We start from the raw sequence: 21,821 nt of genomic DNA on the forward strand, positions 1-21,821 counted from the left end.
AGAGAGAGAGAGAGAGACGGGAGAAGTTGAGAAGTGGGGAGAGAGGGAGAAGCGAAGCTGCCTCTCAAAGAGGAAGATGGAAAGGAGAGTGAGCTCAGGCCGGAAGCTGAAGATCAGCCTGCCTCAGCAGATGGGGGAGGGAGTGGGCGTGGCTTGTCTCTTAAAGGGACCAGGGACCAAAACCATAACAAATTTAATATAGAAATAAAAATTCTACAAAGAGAAATACTGAAGAAAACTAATCTCAAACACTGGAAATGAAAAACACAGTAAGTCAAGTAAAACCCTTGGGGGAAAATCTCAGCAGCAGAATGGATGAGGGAAGGACAAAATATCTGAGCTTGAAGACACGGTGGAGTAACTTGAACAATCAATGAAGAACAAAGATAAGCTAATAATTGGAATTTCAAGATATATGTGACACTCTGTAACGACTGAGTTATAGGTATATAGAAGAGAGGAAGAATCTTTTTTTTTAAAGGCATAGAAAATATTTCAAAAATAAAAAAGGAGGCACTGGTGAGATGGGTCAGTGATTAAAGACACTTATGGCTCTTCCAGAGAACTAGGTTCAATTCCCAGCACCCGTATAATTGCTCATAACCACCTGTAGCTCTAGTTCCCGAGGAGCCTATGTCATCTTCTGGCCCCTGAGGGCACTAATTGCACGTGGTGAATAGGCATACATACAGGCAATACACCCCTACAAATAAATAAAATAATAAACCATTTTTAAAAAAGAACCATACCAACCAGTTTCCAAGATTTATGGGGATGTTGCTAATAAAAATACAAGAGGAATTTAGGGTGCCCAGACCAGAAAGAACCTTCCTTCATTATGTTATAGTCAAAACCAAAATATACAGAGCTATATATATATATATATATATGTGTGTGTGTGTGTGTGTGTGTGTGTGTGTGTGTGTGTGTATAGTGGCAAGAGAGAAACATGAAGTCAATAAGAATAGAGAACGCAATTGGAAGAGAGAAAGAAATAAAGGAGATATGTGGAGACCCAAAAAATGTGAGCTGTTCCACTCTGACTGAAGGTCAGAGAGTTTGAGCTTAGTTTGCTCACTCAAATTTGTTGACAAAGGGTAAGGTTACAAAACAAAATATCCTGACCTAGGGTGTGGTTACTTGGTGGTTTCGACATTAAGATGGCCCATAGAGGTGGATCTGCCCAACCCTGACCAAAGGTCAGAGAATTCAAGCAAACTTTTGCTCCTTCTTTTGAAATAGGAGGTTTGAGTTAGAGGGTGACTGCCTGCAGGATATTTGGTCTAGGGTGTGTTCACTGCCCCAGACATCACATGCTTTTCTCAGGAATTAATGGTTTGGTATTTCAAGTATTGAAACAAGTAACTGTTTTGGTTATCCTTTATGTCATGTTAAAGCAGTCTTTTGCCTTCTTACCCCCCCCCCTTTTTTTACTGGGGTATAAAAGTGTGTGGAAAATTCAACACAGGCAAACTCAGAACTCAGAAAATTCGGCATTCAGGATCCAGTGAATTGCCCTCCTGGTACTATCCTGTGTCTCTGTGTTTCTTTTTTATCTCTGTTCTTCCTGTCTAACATTTCTAATCCTCACACCCCTACTCTGGAATGTACAAACCCACTGCAGCTAGGATCCTGGCAGAAGTCACCCCACAAAGTGGCTCACAGTGGAGATATAACTAGGAAAGGAAGAATTCAAATAATCTGTATTTACAGATGAAGTGATGTACACTTACCAGAAGGAATTCTTCAGAAAGCCCTTAGGACTGCTAAATGTTTTCAACAAAACAGGAAGATATAAAAACCATACAAGTGATGATTAGACTAGCACCCACATTAGAAAGAAATCAGGGATCCTGAATGCTTTACCATGACACAAAGGACAACTAAAACAGCATTAAGTTTTGGCACAGCAAAAGAAACAATCAGCAGAGTCAAGAGATAACCTGTGGAACGGGAGGGAAGCTTTCTCAACTAGACTGCTGGCTAGGAATTAATATCTAGGACCTATAAAGAACTAGAAAGCCTAAACACCCAAATCAAAACAAGAACACTTCCAACTAAAACCCCAAATCACCTGGACAAAAATATTGACATAAATTGAACAAATAATTCTTAGAAAATAATTTCTAAAAAATGCAAATGGTCAATACATATTTTAAGAAAGTGTTCAACACCCTTTGTCATTAGGAAAATGCAAGTTAAAGCTGCTTGGAGATGATATCTCATTCTAGTCAGAGTGAGTGTCATGAAGAAAATAAATGATAGCAAATGCTGATCCCTTATCTTGGCTCCTGTGTAGATTGCAGCAATCAGTGTGGATGTGCGCATACCTCTATGGTCTTAGCCCCTGAACCATCTCAGCCTTCCCCCAGCATTTATTTCTTACCATATTTTAACAGCCACATATTTATATGTTAATAGATATATATTGTAAAATATGTTTGATAGTCTTTTCAATGCTGCCTCATTAACTCATCTATTTTTCTGTCTATCTATCTACCCATCTATTTATCATGTATGTGCTTCTGTGCAAGCACGCGTTGATGCACACATGTGGAAGTCAGAGGACAACTTCCAAGAGTTATTCTTTCCCTCCACCATATGGCGTTTGGGAATTTAGCTCAGTCTATTAGGCTTAATGTTGAGCACCTTTATCTGATGAGTCATCTAAATGGCTCTCTTGCCTTATTTAAAAACTGGTTTTAAGAGATGCTTGGTTGGGTTTAATCCATTATATATTTTACAATATGCAACCATTCACTGTGCAGTCTAAAAATTTATGAAGTGTGCTGAGCGGTTGTGGCACACGCCTTTAATCCCAGCACTCAGGAGGAAGAGGCAGGAGGATCTCTATGAGTTCTAGGCCAGCCTGGTCTACAAGAGCTAGTTCCAGGACAGGCACCAAAGTTACACAGAGAAACCCTGTCTCGAAAAACAAACCAAAACAAAAAAATGAAGTGTTAGAAAATGGCTAAATTAGAGACAGTATTATCCATATAAATACATTAAAAGGATCAATGAAATTATTATAGACCTCCAAGAAGACTTTCTGGTATTCAGAACCCATGTACATATTAGTGGTAAATAATCACTTTGCTTGAACATTCAGTTAATCCAGAAACATCTCATGAAAGCTAAGTTAGGGGACACTTTTTGAAAAGATGGTCCTATAAACAAGAAGTCCAATTTAACATAAGGTTTTTGAGAGATTCATGTAGTTCAGAAGAAGCACAGTCAGCGGCTGCGGTGGGAACAAGGGGAAGAGTTGTAACTGCGACTTAAAATGAGTGTTGAGCACCCAGTGCTAAAAACGATGGCAACATGAGATTATATGGTTGCTTTAGCCTTAAGATGGCACTATAAGCTCACAGTTTCTTTATACAGAAAGCAACACAAAAATAACTGAGATTTAACTGAAATTTCACTAATTCCTAACCATATAAACCGGGAAGGCATTTGTGTCAGAAACTAAATGTGTCTAAGTTCTTGTAGGTTTTATATTGCTGTTGTTGTTGGGTATTTTGTTGGCTTTACTTGGCTTTGAGACCAAGTTTTATATAGCCCAGGCTGGCCTTACACAACCAACGATGTCTTTGAATTTCCAATTTTCCTTCTTCCAGCCCCCCAAATGCTGGGATCGCAGACATGCGTTACCGCATCTTGCCATCTATTGTTTTCAGTTATTCTCCATAGCAACTACTTTACCCCACTTTGCAAAGCAGGAAGAGAAACCAAAGAGGGTAAAAGACTTGCTGTTGATTATAGTTTGTAAGTAGCAGAACCAGGATTTGAATGGAGGCAGCCAGAATCCAGGAGCAGGGAATCCAATTTCTGAACTGTGCTACATCTTTATGGTGATCCACGTACCAGGAATTCTGTAGTATTAGAACACTTACTAGTTATGAAAACTTATTTTCCCCATCTGGATGTATGGGGATGAGAAGTTAAAGAGCCCATTTTTATCCCGCCAAGAGTAAGACAACAAAGCACCCAGGTCTCTGGAATGCTACACTATGGCTCTCTGCTCTCTGATACCCCTCCTAGACTTTCCCGTAAACTCTGAGCATATAATCACATCATATTTCTTGAAATTGTGCTTGCTGGATGTCTTGTACCTCACCTCTTTCCTAATCTGCAAGCATCTTTGCAAACCTCTATGCTTGGTAAGATGCCCAGAACATAGATACCTTAAGAAATCATCCCTGAACCCTGTTCTTCCACCTTAAGCCAGACATTTCATCAGAGGTACTGTTTTCTTGGCATCTACGCTATTCCTCCTTTCTCTACATAAATAACCTTCACTGCAGATGGTGGATTGTAAGAGCAAAGGCAATCCGCAGAGAAAGCTGTTTCTATTTAAAGAGTCTGAGTATTTTAGGTGCTGCCGAGAGTAGGAAAAATGCAACGACTGGGGTTAAATCGTTAAGTAGCTCCTAGTAACTAGCGTGCCTTCCTTTGGGCATTTCTGAACCTGGGAAAATGATGCTGTGCTTACCATCTGCCTATATTTTCATCTACATGAAATATAGGCAAAAGGAATGCTAAGGGTCACTTAGAAAGAGAACTGAGGCATCAGACAGTGGAATCCTGTAAGGAAGTATAAATGAGGGAAGGCGAGTCACTCAGCTCGCTTTCCACCTCCTTGCCTCTAAAAACGGCAGGTTGTTTCTTAGCAACTGCCGGTAATAATTACCTCTTTCCTTGCTGTCCCCAAATAATTCTCTGAGCTGCTGAGGCCTCTCCAACCTGCTAAACTCATTTTTTTTTTCCCCAGACAGGGTTCTCCTGGAGCTCATCTAGTTTCCGCCATGTCACGCTTTGGACAAGGGTGCCTGGGGACTTTAACTGAGGCTCTCCTGGTGGTATGGCAGATGTTTTACTGACCGAGCCATCCCCTTAATTGTATATTGGAACTATTTGTATAGCCAATAAACCCTAAAAGAGGGAAACTAGGAACCTAAGGCTAGTCTGTTATCCATATTGCTGTTGCAGTTTAGGGGCGAGCTGGCAGGTTGGCGAGGCTATTTTAGAAAGGTTAGAACACAGGATGGGCAAGGCAACAGGCTTGGTTTCAAACCCAGCCCTCATACTAACTACCGATTTTGAGTAGATTTAGTTTTCTTATCTACTTCATGGGTTGTCAGGAAAAAGTCAACTTGTGTAAAAATATATTTGCCCTAAATCTGAAAACAGTAGGTGTTCAACAATGTTCGATGGAACGATTCCATGAGAGGTTATGTCACCATCAAGGATGCCAGTGAACTACTTCATTCGTTCATCACACAGAACAAATACCTCACTATGTACTCAGGTATGTGTGAGTCCTGGAGACACAGTCTATGTTCCTTTATTCAGAAAATGTAGCTATAGCTATCAGCGGGAACGGTGTTGTGAGGATTTATGTTGCCTAGTGTATGTCAAACTCCAATTGTACCCCTGTGACTAATTAATCATAATAGTATAAATTTCACTAATAAAAATGTTTTACTACGAGATGAATTTAATTTTCCTTATAAACCTTAGGATGTTGATTTTGTGCAGCTGAGTAGTTTTGTTTTCTAAGTAATGTGACATGCAGAGAGATGTAGTGTTCTTCACAGATGAGGCCAACAGATTTATAGCCATGCAAAGCTAAGACATCAACATGCCACCGCTTCACTGCTATACAGTCTTAAGTAACTTTCCACCTTCTGTTGCTCAGTCATTTCATTTTTGACTTTTTGTTTTTGCGAGATAGGGCTTCTCTGTGTAACAGCCCTGGCTGTCCTGGAACTAGCTCTTGTAGACCAGGCTGGCCTTGAACATACAGAGATCCACCTGCCTCTGCATCCTGAGTGTTGGGATTAAAGGTATTTGCCACCATTGCTAGGCAGTCATTTCATTTTGTTTTGTCTTCATGGTACTTAGGATCAAACCCCAGGCCTTGTTCATATTTAGCAAGTGCTGCATCATTGGACTATGTCCCCGGTACTGATACTTAGCTATTGTATCTGTGAAAATGCTAATTATATTTCTATTTCAGGGGATAAAGGAGAGATTAAATTCATTTGCGCGTTGAATTTTGTTCCTGGGCACTAAGAGCATAAAAGTAAACAAGAGAGTCTGTGTTCTGGGTTGGCTATATGGTCAGTGTGTAGAGGTGCTTGAGTTCAGTCCCCAGGGCTCATGCAGTAGGAGGAGAGAAGCGGCTCTCTCAAGTAAAGGTCAGAATCTCAATACTTGCACTATAGCATTCATGTGGACCTCTCCAATAAGTAAATTTAATTTTGAAAGCTAAAAGAAAAGAATTTATGTCATTATAGTTTAATTCTAGTGACAAAATTTAGGGACATTTTCTTATAGGAAATAAAATGCTCTTTAAATATTTATTATATAAGTAACTGCAGCATTAATGTTGTTAAGACATCTAATCATGGCAGAATAGATATTCAAATTAGAATTGGCAATTACATAATGAATGTGTTCTGATAAAGTCAAACAATGTAGAAATGAGTTAATTGTTAATGAAAGGAGTTTCAAATTATCTTTTATTAGGTAATTTTGAAGTTTTACAACAGCTACTTGGCCACAAATTGCACACATATATACAGTTCTCTAAGTAAATAGAAGACAATAGTTTAGTAAATGTAGTTGACTCCATATTACTCAAAACTTCACCAAAACATGTTACCATAAAAAACAGTCAAATTGTTGAAACAAGTTTATTAAAATTGTTGGGTGTGTATACATGAAAAATTCATGCTTGCCTTATTGAAGGGGTGCATTTCTGTCTGTGCACTCATAGTAACTGTCTTAGGTAGTTCAAAGGGAGAGCAAAGAGGGCAGCAGTGCCTTATACTGCAGCATTAATTCATATGGACTTACTCTGGGGCTCCACGAGAGCTCCTTTCTTACACCTATAGTGAAATAGTAATGATTTATAGCTTTTTCTGTTAATAAAATACACAAACGAGGCCTTATTTCCAGAATAACTTGTTACCATAAGTAAACTGCATTCATTTTGCAGATATTACCGACGCCTTGCATTATTTAAGAAAAATTTTCATACTTGAAACTCAGAAGGAAAACCACCACGTCCTAGTCTCCCAATACATTCATTGAATGCAGACCTAAATAAGCACATTCATTTTGATTGTGCCCTTTATATGTGCACTTTGAAATGACTATAACATAGTACATTTGTATTTTTAATTGGCACCCAAATTAAGATGAAATGGTCTATGTAAAAGCAGTAGCCTGTACTTCCAGTAACAGTTGTCAAATGCACAGGGGAATAAAAAAGGGAAGCCCTGAGTCTCTCTCTCTCTCTCTCTCTCTCTCTCTCTCTCTCTCTCTCTCTCTCTATATATATATATATATATATATATTTTTTTTTTTTTTTCAAAAGTAATGAAAGGGGGTGTTCTGAAGTCATTTCAACTTATGCATTAGTTAAGAATATCCAGCATTCATTTCTTCTGTTTTCACTTTGATTGAAGAGAGGCACAAATTTTGTCTATTTGATCCAATTTAGATAATATCTTAATACTCAATTTCATTCAAGTCTTCAGAATATCCTGATGATTGTTGAGTTGTATCTTCCATTTCTGTCAGGAAAGACAGATGACATTTATTTTCGCTATAGAAAAGATGACTTTGAATTCTTATAGTTTGAAACTATATTATAAAATCCACCTTCCAGTCAGGCTTATGTAATTGAGGAAAATATTACCTGAACATGGTCCTGCCTGAAATTTAACATCATCAATGGCAATATCACTTCTTATTGACACTCCCCGAATGGCTTCAAAAATGATCTGAAAAAGAATGACGCTTTTATTAGAAATAGAGTCAAGCTGATAAAACTGTATTGGTCAGGGACGACCAAGGCTTTGTGGCTCTAAAACCTTTGATAACTGGTGGGGTTGATTTTAAGAAAAGGGACACAAAATTACAAATTCTAGGCTGACTTTATAATCTCATAAATCAAGGGGTTAAAGTGAAAGAACTGTTAGAGATTCAAGCCAGCCTAGACTATTTAGTGAGTTCTAGAAGAGCCCGGGCTATACCTCAAGCTTGAGGCCAGTCAGGGAAGCATAGCGAGACCCAGTCTCTAAAATAAAACAAGCAACCACAAAATAAAATTACAAATTCCAATTAGATTATTTGGAGTTAAAATATTTCACCATAAAGTATGATGCCTCATAACTCTTTGCCTCTTTAGGCAGTTCTCCAGAGATGCTTAATCAGGGACCTGATAACCCACCCCACTTAGAACACTACGTGTAGCTCCTCTCAGCATCTTCATCTCCCATTGAATCTACCTTTATACTGGCATTAGGTGGAAAAGCTAAATAATAATGTGTAAAGTAATTAAATTGATCAAAAGATAGTGAGTCACTTATGTTAAATACCATAACATCAAAGGTACAGCCTTTGAGGGAGGACACTCTGTTTCATGAGTTTAGAGTGTTTGAAGAAAACAACTAATCATATATTCTTGTTCTAGAAAAATAGATCACCAGCTCTAAGGATGTTGCAATAATGGATAATAAGTGACTGAGTCTTCCAGAGAGGTTTGTGGGTAGTGATAACTGTCCTGAAGATATGCGTGCTCTACCCATGTTATTACATTTGTTTATGATTTAGATGAAATTTTTTATTATTTTTATTGAGCTATACATTTTTGTCTGCTCCCTCTTTTCCTCTCCTCTCCCCCTCCACCCTCTCCTGTGACGCTCATGCTCTCAATTTACTCAGGAGATCTTCTCTCTTTGTCCTTCCTATTTAGATCCTATATAGGGTCCTCTTTGTTGTCTATGTTCTCTGTGAATCGTAGGCTGGTTTTTCTTTGCTTTATGACTAAAAGCCATTTGTGAGTGAGTACACAGTATATTTGTCTTTCTGAGTCTGGGTTACCTCACTCAATATGATGTTTTCTAGATCCATCCATTTGCCTGCAAATTTCAAGACGTCATTATTTTTATTGCTGAGTAGTACTCCATTGTGCAAATGTACCACATTTTCTTTATCCATTTTTTGGTTGAGGGGTACCTAAGTTGTTTACAGGTTCTGGCTATGAACACATGTCCTGGTGGTATGATTGTGCATCCTTTCGGTATATACTCAAAAGTTACGGTATTGCTGGATCTTGAGGTAGATTGTTTCCTTATTTTCTGAGAAATCACTATACTGATTTCTAAAGCAGCTGGACAAGTCTGCACTCCCACCAGCAATGGATGAGTGTTCCCTTTACCCCACATCCTCTGCAGCATAAGTTGTCATCAGTGTTTTTGATCTTGGCCATTCTGGTATAAGAAGGGACAGCCCTCCAGAATATCCTACTTCACAGAAAAGTCTCTTGATTATGATAGGCCTGTAGGTCAAAGATGGATGCTCTAATCATTCTGCACCCTTTGAACTGCAACATTCTAAGCTGACACCCCAGAGGCTTTGCCAATGTACATTTAAAATGTACTTCAAGCTGGGCATAGTGGTGCATGCCCAGAATCTTAGCAATGGGAGTTTAAGTCAGGAGAATCCTGAGTTGGATGCCAGTCTAAGCTACATGACCACACCTCTCAAAACAAAAGCAAAACCAATGTCAAAGATGGCCTACTCAGGAAGCATAGGCTATCTTATGAAAGGCCCTGCGTGCTTATTCCCAGAACTCAAATTTTACAGCATTTGTGTATCAGCATCATTTAAGAGTTGAAAGAAGCCGGGTGGTGGTGGCGCACACCTTTAATCCCAGTACTCGGGAGGCAGAGGCAGGTGGATCTCTGTGGGTTCAAGGCCAGCCTGGTTTATAGGAGCTAGTTCCAGGATAGGCTCCAAAGCTACAGAGAACCTGTCTCAAAGCAAAAAAAAAAAAAAAAAAAAAAAAAAAAGTTAAAAGAAAAATCAATGCTAGCTTGGGAGTATAGCTCAGTGATGGAACACTTATCTGGCACATGTGAAGTAATGGATTTGATCTTCTGCACTGCAAAATGGAGGATTGTGTGTGTGTGTGTGTGTGTGTGTGTGTGCGTGTGTGCGTGCGTGTTTGTGTGAATGCTTGGATATCGTTACCAAAATGTTATATTCATTTAAATCTGGAGATTTTCTATTTTTAGCTTGCATTACTTGGAGGGCTTATTGAAGTAAATTTCTGGGGCTCCAAAGCCCCCCGGAGTTTCTGATGTATAGTTCTGCGGTGGAGCCTGAGAGTTAACATTTTGGGTGACCCTAGATTTCAGGTATTTCTGTTGGCTGTTGGTTTATGGACCATGCCTTAAGAACTTTTTGATAAAGGGTCTCGGAACCTAACATGATTGAGCTACCTTCTCTGAATGATGATCAATTACATTGGTACGTTTTTGTCTGGCCCAGCTACCTTCTATAGCATCATAAAAAAAATGCTTCATGGGATAATCCGCCATTCTGTAATATGTCTCCAAATATAGTTATTCGTGCTTAGCTGAAGGATCCTTCCTAGAAGTAGAACATCTTCCTCCTGTCGTTTGTTGCTCACCAATGTAGCAGCTCGAATGGCATTGAATTCATCCACTAGAGCTGCCATTTCTTCAGTTTAGATCTTTAGAAAGTGAGTGGTGAGAAAAAAAGCTCATATGTTGGCTCTCTCTTCACAGGAAGACTTGAGCGCAGGCCAGGCAGCTAGCCAGTGGTTAAAGCTGAGCGGACCACGAGGTTTACCACCCAGAAGCAAAGCCACAGAGGAAGCTGGAGCATTAGTTTGGAGAGCACGCTCATGCCAGAATTCTCCAGAGTGAATTCAAGAACAACTGGGAGTCTGAAGGCTGTCTCCCCAGAATTTTAGCTTTGGTGGCTATGTGAAGTCTAGGCTTTCTAGGCTACAGTAGCTGCTTAGGCCCACCTACGGGAATGATTGGACACTTTCAGGACAGGGGTTTTCTATCACACATGTGGAATTGGGGGTCTGAGGTGGAGATGACTATGGGCTTGGAACTAAGATGGCCAGTTTCTTCTGCAGCAAAATAGTAATGCATACAGAGCCGTAAGAAACTGACCATGGGCCATACATACTCTTAAATAGAAGCTCAGAACAAAAGTCCTTAAGTGCAAGTGGATCATGGGTAACAGGGGCAGTACTAGTGCATTTAGAAGAAAGGAGAATTGCTTTTGGAAGAAACGTACTTGGCATTCACAACACACTAAGACAGAATAGGAACCTTTCATCCCTGAATTGTAAAAAACAAGCACTTTATGCATGAATGTCCAAAGCTTTAGCTCCCTGTCTAATTTTCCATTCGCTGCTTAGAGTTAATCAATAACAGGCTAATTATGTTTACTCTTCAACTAATCCTGCTTTTATCTCTGACTCTGAGAAAGGACAAAATATTCTCTTTTGTAGCAAGAACCCGGAGAGCACAGGAGCTTCAGGTCGTGTTTCCCAGGTGGACTGGCATCCCTCCAGGCTTACCTGGTGTTGCCTCCTGCAGCTGTATTCTACCAGCGCCCGCAGCCAGGAGATGCTTTGCTCCCCTCGCCTTCTCCACAGCAGGGACTCTTTGTGCTCTTCCTCTGTTTTCAGAAAAACGCTCAGCAGGCCAGTTCCTGCTCCATACATGTGGTAGAAAAAAGTCAAACAGTGCTTCCCAGGGACACCTCTCAAGGGCTGGGACAAGAGATGTGCTTTTTGTCCATACACCATGTGGGAGGCCTCGATAAACATGTAGTAACCTTGAGAGGAATGCAAAGCAGGTATGGTTAGAAAAAAGACCCAATCATATCTTTTTTCTTTCTTCTTCTTTCCTTCCTTCCTTTCTTTTTTTTTCTTTTTCTTTTCTTTTTTCTTTTTGTAGCATTCCTGGTAACATAGACACTTGGGCTATAGTACTGATAAAAAGGTTTTATAATCCTGGAGAGTATTTATGATCCAAGGAAAACAGATATGCTGTAAGGATTAAACCACAAAATGATTTTTTTCCATTTAATGGCTTATAATCCAGTTTAGTAGAAACAAGGGGATTACTGTGCAAGTATTATGTCACTGGTATAATTGTCACATCAGAATTATCTCACTACTGCCTTGCTTTTTACTCCCCTTCACTTCATACATTGAAATCCTAACGCCTAGGGTATCCATATTAGAGAGGTGATTACGTCACAAGGGCAGTGACCCCCCAAACTGAGAACAGCATCTTCGTCAAGGACTTCAGAACGACCTCATCTTTTATGCCATGAGGGAGGAGTGTGAGCAGATAGACACAGATGAAGAAGAAGCCCCCACCCTCACCCCGACACCAAATCCCAGCATCCACAGCTGTGATGAACAAAGATATGATGTTTATAAGCTGTCCGGCAGCTCGGCAGAACCAAAGCATGGCACCCCCCCCCCCCCCCCCCCCAGCAGTTGCCGAGGCCTTGAACCGGAAAGTCAGACAGGCTTCTCCCTCTCCTTTCTCTCCAGACTGTCAGGAAGTCCTGGTGGCCTTACCTTCAAAGTAAATGCAGAGCCCTGTTCCACTCTCTCCACTGCTACTGTCCTGCTCCAATCATGTTACCTTGAGCCAATGATACAGATTCCTGGCTCAGGTGCTTATCCTTACCTTATCCCCTGTAGTCTAACTTCAGCAGTATCTACGGCAGTCTTTCTAAATGCTTAATGTGTGTGTGTGTGTGTGTGTGTGTGTGTGTGTGTGTGTATGTGTCCAATGGGAGCCTGTGTCTGCCACCATGCCTGTGTGAAGGTCAGAGAACAACATTGGATGTTGGTCCCTGCCTCCTTCCATCTTGGTAGGGTGGATCTGCCGTTTTTCTGTAGTATGTGCCAGGTTATCAGTCCAGTGGGCTTCTGGGGAATCCTCCTGTCTCTGCCTCTTCCCCACAGGAGCATTGGGATTGCAGACACTGATTCTGCTGCACCAATGGGTTCTGGAGACCCAAGCTCAGGCCCTCATGATTTCACAAGTGCTTTTGCCCACTGGATATCTTTCCAAACCCTAAGAGCTAAATTGTACCATGGCTTTGTTTAAAGTTTCCATTAGTTCAGCTCGGAGTCTAGGCTGGCAGCGTCAGGATTGCTTCAGGGCTCTGAACAACCTATGCCCCCCATCACCTACCTTCCGCTATTGTCCTTCTTATCCCTCCTTAAGTGGACTCTACTGTTCCTGGATGTCACCTCAGGCTTGCATATGCTAACCCTGGCTCTTCCGGAATTTTTCTCGGATCTCACTCTTTCCCGGTTTAAGTGTCTGCTTGGATGCTACCTTTCCTATTGGGCCTATTCTGATTTCACTATTTCTAGTTGCCATCTCCCCCTCTCACCTGCTCCGGCAGCGCTCCTCATCCCTTATACCTTCATCTGTTGTGCTTTTGTAACATTTAATTGCCTTTTGATGGGTCACCTAATGCTTTTCTCTTTAATCTTCATTTCCTTCTTCTCTAATGCACGGTTTCCTTGTTTACTTCAGGACCACATCCCTAGTTCCTAGAGCAGTGCTCTAGGCATGGTAGATGTTCAAAAGTATCGGAGAACGGATGGATGAACAGATTTTCTTTCCTAGCACTCAGCCACAAACGAGTCTGACCGTTTCTAGAACACATGGCTCCACCAAGTTCACACCGAAAGGATGAAGTTCTTGGCAATGAGAAAGGCATCTGGACTCAGATGCTCTATGGCAAAGCTACTACAAACCTAAGATGAGATAAAATCACAGTCACGTTAAAACAAATGTTCTCAGACAAGCTCCAAGCCATCTGAGGTATTTTTAGAAATGAACATGCATAAAGCTGGGAGCAGTGGTTTATACCTCTGATTTTAGCTCTTTGGAGGGAGAGGCAGAAAACAGTGGAGTTCAAGATCTTACTTGGCTACATAGTGAGTTTGAGTCCAGCCTAGACTACTTGAGACCTTCACACACACACACACACACACACACAAACACACACACACACACACACATGTGCACAATAAAAAATGTTTATGCTTTGCTTTGGAATTCTCTAAGGCCACTTAATCCCATGTGCAGACCCTTGCTCTGGACTACACACTCCTATCGATGCCACTGCCACAGCCTGCTCTGTTTTCCGTTCTCAAGTCACTGAGTCTTGCATGTCAGGTGAAAGCTCTTAGTTAAGCCTACTAGTCCCAGAGAGCTTTGGGCTAAGTGCTGAAGAATATAAAAGGAAATCCACACTGCTTGACCCACGTGGTTGGGCTCCTTTTGGAACAGCGGTCCTGCGCAGAAGGAGAGTGACTTCCTAGGACACTAGCTTCAGTTTGCCTTTCTTCGTTATTCTTAGTCTTCGCAAATCACTTCGGGAAATAATCTGTATTAAGGACACATGTGTACGGAAATACCGACTTAAAGGAATCTCCATCAACTTCTATTCCTAAATAATGTGTTTAACATCTTTGCTAACTGATCAGAACTCCCACCCCCATGTATGAACTGGTTGTTCCTCTTGATTACAAATACTTCTCCCTTCTTGACTTGCACGTGATCCTTCCTTTTCCTGAAACCAGCTGTTAAGAACAATGACATCGTGAAATTTGCAGGCAAATGGATAGAACTAGAAAAAAAATGATCCTGAGTGAGGTAACCCTGACCCAGAAAGAGAAACTTAGTATGTACTCACTCATAAGTGGATATTAGAGTAAAGCATAGGATAACTATGCTACAATTTACAGCCTCAGAGAGGCTAGATAACAAAGAGAGCCCAAAGTGGGACTGGGATGCATGGATTTTCCTGGGATGGGGAAATAGAAGAGATCTCCTGGGTAGACTGGGGGCCAACAGAAATGGGAGCATGAGGGATTGGGTTGCGGAGTGGATAGAGGGGAGAGTAGATAAACAAGTTGTCTTGATCGGGGTACATTTTGGGGTCTGGTAGAAACATGGTGCAAGGGAAACTCCCATGAATCTATAAAGATGTCCCCAGTTAAGAGTCCTAGCAATAGTGGTTAGTAGCCTGAACTGGTCATCTCCTGTAATCAGATTAGTAACTACCCAACTTCTCATTCATTAGAGAGCCTTAATCCAGAGATGCTGGAAACAGATGCAGAGATCCATAGCCAAGCGCTAGGGAATCTTTTTGAAGAAAGGGAGGAAGGATTGTGTGGGAGACAGGTGTCAAGGTCATCATAAGGGAACCTACAGAAACAACTAATAGAAGCTCACAGACTCTGGACTGACAGCTAGGGAGCCTGCTTGGGACTGACCTAGGCCCTCTTCATATGTGTGACAGTTGTGTAGCTTGAGCTACTTATTGAATGCCTAGTGGTGGGAGCAGGGCCTATCCCTAATGCTTTGGCAAGGTTCCAGAAACCCATTCCTCAAACTGGGTAGCCTTGCCGAGCCTTAATACAAGGGGAGGAGCTTAACTTGTTATGCCATGCTTTGTTGACACCCATGGGAGGCCTGCCCCTTTCTGAACAGAAACAGGAGGAGTGGATTGGGGAGGGGGCGGTGGGAGGAAGTGGGAGAGGAAATGGGAGGAGAGGAGGGTGAGGAAACTGCTGTTGGGATGTAAAATAAATGAATACATTTCATGAAGAATAATAATAAAGCCTGTAAAAAGCGAGGAGTTAGTTTTTAATGGGTAGCGCTTCTGCTTAAGAAGGTGAATGTTGACTGGAGCTGGCTGGGGATGGCGGCTGCACAGAGGTGTGAATGTGCTTAATAGCACCAACCTCTTCTCGTGTACATCTTACCCCGTGCTGAGTTTTAGAGAGAAGTTTACAGGTCAGAGCTTAAGTGAAAGAAGGGCCCAGGAAACAGACACCATCAGGCTGCTGGTCTCGGGACTTCTAAACAAATTTTGGCAGGAATGAGGGTGAGGTATGCGGGGTGGCAGTCCAGTCGACCTCACCAGATGTCCGACATTTTCACAGGTTCATCAACTAATTCTTTAGGCTAGAATATGGAGCAATGGGTTTCATCTTGGCGTCTTCAAACACTTTACCACATCTTTAAAGGCTTTTTGTAGAAGCCTTCTCTGGGAAAGTGGGACCTGACGTTATCAGACACTCTCCTGGAAGCTTAGCTATGGAAAGACTGCAGCACCCTGGAGAGCTCAAACATCGGGAGCGAATTCCTCAGACAATGTAGAACACTGGAATAGCTAGATTATGATTACATACCAAGTGCCCAAATTCTTAAAGACAAGGACTTGAAGCAAACCGGTCCTCAATCAGATACACCCACACGTGCGCACACACACACAGGTGTGCCATGGCACACACGCGTGCGCACACACACATGCCGGTACTTCCACCAGATGAGAAGTTTAAGGTCATGTGGCTACTAAGATTTTACATCAGCAAACAGTACAAAAGAAACAAAGAAACCAAACCCAAACAACATTTCAAATACATTGTTTCCACTTAAGAGCATATTTCCATAAATAAACTATTCTTTGGTATGTCTTCTTAGACATGAAAAAGACTCCTACTTTTACTTATTACTTATGTTGGAAGAGAATTTAATCTCCAGAACAAACATCAAAGAGCAATTCTGAAAGAGAATGACGGTGTCTTTCTTTGGAGGTGTTAAGGCAGTGAATGGAGCTGCTTTTTCTGGGAGGAGGAGGGGTGGGGTGAAAAGACTTGTGGCAGGCCACCTATTAGGAGACTCAGTGGCCAGAAGTTGAGGTGGGGTGGGTGGGGGAGAAATTTCTCATAAATGGGATAGTTATCTGTTGGTTTATTTAATTCATTATCGTTTGGTCATAAAATCCCTATTTAAAAAAAAAAACCTTCTAAAACAAATGCTCACAAAGAATTCTGACAGCCTGGCATCATACAAATGGCAATACAACCCTGGCAAGTTTGTTATGACTTTGCTGTCGCTGTCTTATAAATAGGAAGCACAGTGGCATCTGTGTTAGGAAACTTTTCGGTTCTGTAGGACAGAGTTACCCACACAGATGGTGCAGGAACCAGAGAGCTAAACACTGCAAAGTCCATGCCACCTTGATGCCAGTCACCCCATCTGCCACAGAATGCCGTCTTTCCTCTACCAGCAGTGAAATGGTGGGGCTAGAGTGTTTGGGAGGGTGTCTTTGTTGCTATTTTAGTGCAATGATTTATTGGTAAGTATCCCCCACGCTTTCATCATACAGATTTTGTCTTTCATTGTACTTTTTGTCTCCATATGCTGCTTGCATTTAATATTTTTTAGTGGTCTATTTGCAATAGTTTTCTCTTAATAGTTTTATTACCTATAGATGTTTATTCAAATAAACTTCATGCTAGCATAAAACAGAAGGCAAGCTAAAAGTCTACGAAATAACAGTCCTGGCATGCTGGTTATGGATTTTTCATTTGCATGGGCATTATTGGCAAACCGAAAAATAGCCATACTCTTATCACTTGACATACCGGAGGGAGATAGAACGTGATTAAGGGGGATTTTGGTTTAGTGACTCTACCAAGTCTTTTGTTTTCTACCGAGAAAGTTTTTTAGTGGTCACAGGCAATGGCTTTCTACTTTATAGAGGCACACATGGCATTAAGTAGGGAGTACAGGAAAGTATTACAGAGCCAAACATCAGATTCAATGAAAGATTCATGAATTGTAGAAATAATGACACCACATGTTTCAGTGGTTTTTTTTTTATATAAATTATCAGTTAATTGCCACAGCAACCCTAAGCGACTAGTAGGGCGTTAACTGTTATTGCTATTATTATTATATTTATATATAATATAATATAACAATTATTATATTATTATATATGGGGAAACTCAGACTCAGAGGCCATGGAATCATGCCCCAGGCTCTGCAGCCAGCAAAGAGGAGGGGCAGTTCACTGATGGATGCTTTACCTTTCTACTAGACTATACCACGCTAACCTCAGGATATTGAAAGGTTTTTTTGCATTGTCCTTTAGGAAGGCAGAAACTGTATCTTCTTTAGAACTGTTATATATAAGATGTATTGATCCTGACAGACACAAAATTACCTGGCATATTTATAGTTTTCTTTCCGCTTTCCTTTTTTTTTTTTTTTTGGAGCTTCTTTTTTAGGTAATAAATTTAAATTGACTTACCATTTAATACAGTTATCTATAAACCAGTTTTGATGCCTGTCTCCTTTCTTCTTTTTCCCAGTATATGCTCTTCCAGGCTTTAAGGATGGGAAGTGAAAAGGCAGAATGCATCCTACAGATAGAGGCATGGCCTTCAAAAGTTCCAGAGTGCATTATGTTCATTTAAAAAGGACCCTATGGTCATCATACATGGTAGGCATCAAGGAAAAGCACACTGTGCTACTGGTCCCAAGTCTCAGTGGAACACATTCCAATGTATAAAATAGGAAGTCCCCCCTTTTAAAGTTGCTCCTACCATTATCGTAGTATACATATATCTTAAAGGGAGCCATAGAAATGCTGTAAGTCACCCATGCAGGTACTAGCTCTCTTTTTTGATGAAATTCATCATTGTTTGCAGTGTGTACTTAGTAACAAGAGAGCTTATTGTTGTTACCTAAGCAACAGCAGATAATTATTATAATTTCACTAAATAGGTTGCCATACTATTTAATGTATATGTTGTTTTAGCTGATCTATAATAGGCTGCATACCCCCATCACCCTAAAAATCTATGAACTGCTATTAACTTGTTGAGTCAATGAAAAATTTCAAAATATATTATTTCAGGATATATTTGCCATTAAAGAAAATTTCCAGTGCTAGCTAAGCAAAATTATACTGACTATACAAGCATTATATTTAACTGTATTAAATAGCATAATACAGTTTTCTAAGTTTCTTCTTTGGCAATGGAATAAAAAGAAAACATTTATAGCACTTTAATACTCAGAGTTTGCAAAGATTGACCCAACTTTAGCTTCTAAATCTTTTCCTAGGCCTACCCTTTCCTCACAAATCCTACCTTATAAGAGGCTTCCTAAGTCAGGAGCCCTCCACCCCGACATCTAATCAAGGAGCTATGTGAACATTTCCTTCACCTGCTGCCATGCCAGAGCCTTGGGCTGCCTTTACCAAGAATCCTGGTAGGTCAATTCATCCAGAATCCTTTCTACACAGGATGCTTCTCCCTGCTAATTTTCCATGCCCTGGTCCCTTGTTTCTCTAGTCCTCCTTGGCCGTGCTGCATTCAGGTTGAGCCCAGTCTTTCCCCACCACTGAAAAATCGCACTATGCTGGTTCCATGATGGTTGGGAGTAAAGTCTGCCTTACTGTGCTTTAACAAGTACAGCTGGGATATTTTTCTTAACATAATGTCCCTGGTATTTATTGCTCCTGACAGGGGGATATAAAAGGAAAGACACAAACAGTGACATCTGCTGTTGGGCAGTTTACAGCAGAGTTTGTGTGAATTTTATTATTCTCCTATTACCCATTGCCAAAGAATGGGACACTATGCAATATTATCTCAGCTATGAGTCCCATGGACAAAGAGGCAGAAAACACCAACAAATGCTTATCATCATAAGAGGACAGAAATACAATATCTCATTCTATCCTATGATCAGGGGGGATTTATGGGTAAGATGGTAGATAAGACATCCATCCCAGAGGATCCAATGTCCTGTCTTCTGCCCTTTGTGAACATTGCACACACATGGTGCTCAGACATACATGCATTACATGAAGGTAAAACATTTATGCATGTAAAAATAAATAAATTTACTTTTTAGAAAAGCAATCTACAATTCAGTGTAATCCACATCAAAATTCTGATTATAATATTCACAGAAATGGAAAAACAACCTCAAAATTCATATGTAAGAAAAAAGAGCCCAGATATCCAAAACATTCGAGCAAATAAACATCTCCACATGTTCTTGGTGGCACACACACATTTGTGTACATACACACACACAATTGTTTCCACTAGTAATATTAAATTAAACATTTTGAAGCGTGTATACTTTTCTTCATGGTATTATGCCCATGATTTGACCCCCTAAAAGAAATTAAGAGAAGAAAATACAAAGTGTAAAACACACATAAACAAACACACAAGTCAATAAATTAATAAAAGTTCAAACTAGAATGACCATCTGGCCCAGCCCAGCTACAACATTTCTGGGGCATACAGTCCTTGGAGTCCACTTCATACTGCTGAGGTGTTTGTCCAGCCACGCTCATTGCCCCCCTACTCACAATAGCTAGAATATGGAACCAGCCTGGCTGTTCACCGATTGAATAGATAATGAAATGTAGTACATTTACACGATGGAATTTTATTCAGGTGTAAAGAAAGATGCAATTACTAAACTTAGAGAAAGATGGGTGGAACTGGTGAGGTAACTCATGCTCAGAAGAACAAATGCTGCATGTTCTCTCTCACACATGGAGCCTGGCTTCAAATTTTTGTGTTTGTGTGTTTAATTCGGCCCATGGTCTGCTAGATGGCCTCATATCATGCAAATGCAGACTCAATGTGTCACTTCTAAAAAAAAAAAAAACAAAAAGAAAAAGGAAGAGGACATGAAGATGGGAAGGGGAGACCTTAGGGGAGAATCTGGGGACAGTAGGAAAGGGGATTTGGGTTGGATATGATCAAGATACATTATATACATGTTTGAAGTTGTATATAATGCAAATAATAAATACAAATATTTTAAAACTATGGTTGGTTGGCTTGTAGTCCAGAACAGAGCAATGAGCCTAACTTTTGAGCAAAACAATCTGTTGTAAACAAATGATGTTATGGAAGGAGCCTGATATCAGAACTGCCTCTTCTGGCTCTACTGTGTGACTGGCGCTGCTTATACTATGCCTAGAGGAAACTTAGAACATACAAGCAGAAAAAGAATATTCAGGGTCTTGAAGGACTAATGACTTAAAAGCTTCAGGTGGCTGAGGAACTCTGAGAGGCAAGTTGCAGGCGCAGGACAGCTTCAGTAGTGAGAAGCCTGCAAGCTCCTTACAAGGTCAGCATTGCAACCTCTGTTTGCAACTTGAGACTGCAAGGGAACAGATGGAATCTTCTACTGGAAAGGTTCTTTTCTTTCTGTTCTATAAAACCTCCAGGCCCCTGCATCTTTGTGCACTGTTTTAACTCCTGCTACTCTTCGTTGTTCTGATTAAAGAACAATCTGCTTCTGTCGATCATAGCTTTTCTTTTTCTTTTGTTTTCAAATCGTCTTGATCAGTCCTCATCTAACAGGGATGGCACCTGTTTCAGATTATCAGAGAATGTTACAAGTTGCAAGGCATTGAGAAACCAACAGATTCCAGAGAAAATGGAAGATCCACAGAATGAGCTCAAGAATCTCGGAGCTGCTTCCCTCTTTACGAATTTGTGGCAGAGACCCCAACAGACTCACCAATGTGAGCAAAAATTAATTAGTATTCAAAGTTGCTCAAGCAGCTGGGGTTGGGAGGGCCACATTTTATGAGGAAAAAGGGACAGAAAAAAGAACATATTGCTTGGCAATTTTCTCTTGAGGCATTTATCAAATTTTTAACTTGAAGAGACCAAGAGGCAAGATAGTTAATGCAAAACAAAGTAGGGTCTCCTGCCATCTCACCAGCTAGAGACAAAGTTTAAGTTTAGTGCGTACTAGAGAGGATAATTCCTAAATAAACTCCAGACTCCTTTCTTGGAAAATATGCCTGGGCTGTCGGCAGAAACAGATGGGTGCCCAGGAAAGCAGAGCCACAGGCACCTCACTTCACCTCGGTTCTATCCTCTGAGAGGAAAACATCCCAGAAGTGTTCTGTGGGTTTTCATTTACAACGGTAAGATTTCAGTCAAGTTTATCATAGATATTAAGGTGTGTGTGTGTGTGTGTGTGTGTGTGTGTGTGTGTGTGTACAGAAAAACTCCACTTGGGGAATCAGGCAGCCCATACATGGACTTAGCATATGTAGTTTAATGGTTTGAGTATATAATAACA

At 40.7% G+C, this 21,821-nt stretch overlaps 1 protein-coding gene across 2 annotated transcripts in view; it reads right to left on the reverse strand.

Moving 5' to 3' along the window:
* Positions 1-6,510: 6,510 nt before the first annotated feature.
* The window catches only part of Mamdc2 (MAM domain containing 2), a 135,212-nt gene continuing 119,901 nt past the window's right edge, over positions 6,511-21,821 (reverse strand). The window contains exons 12-14 of one of the 2 annotated variants that reach the window (XM_038341116.2): positions 11,423-11,682; positions 7,712-7,796; positions 6,511-7,586 (exon numbers count right to left, since the gene is read on the reverse strand). In XM_038341116.2, the coding sequence (XP_038197044.1) occupies positions 7,522-7,586; positions 7,712-7,796; positions 11,423-11,682 (410 nt within the window). In that variant the 3' untranslated portion in view covers positions 6,511-7,521. Of the gene's footprint in view, positions 7,587-7,711; positions 7,797-11,422; positions 11,683-21,821 lie in introns of those variants that run through there. The other variant, XM_038341117.1, reaches the window with a different exon arrangement.

This window comes from Arvicola amphibius, chromosome 1 (assembly GCF_903992535.2).
Source record: "Arvicola amphibius chromosome 1, mArvAmp1.2, whole genome shotgun sequence".
Classification (NCBI taxonomy): Eukaryota; Metazoa; Chordata; class Mammalia; order Rodentia; family Cricetidae; genus Arvicola; species Arvicola amphibius.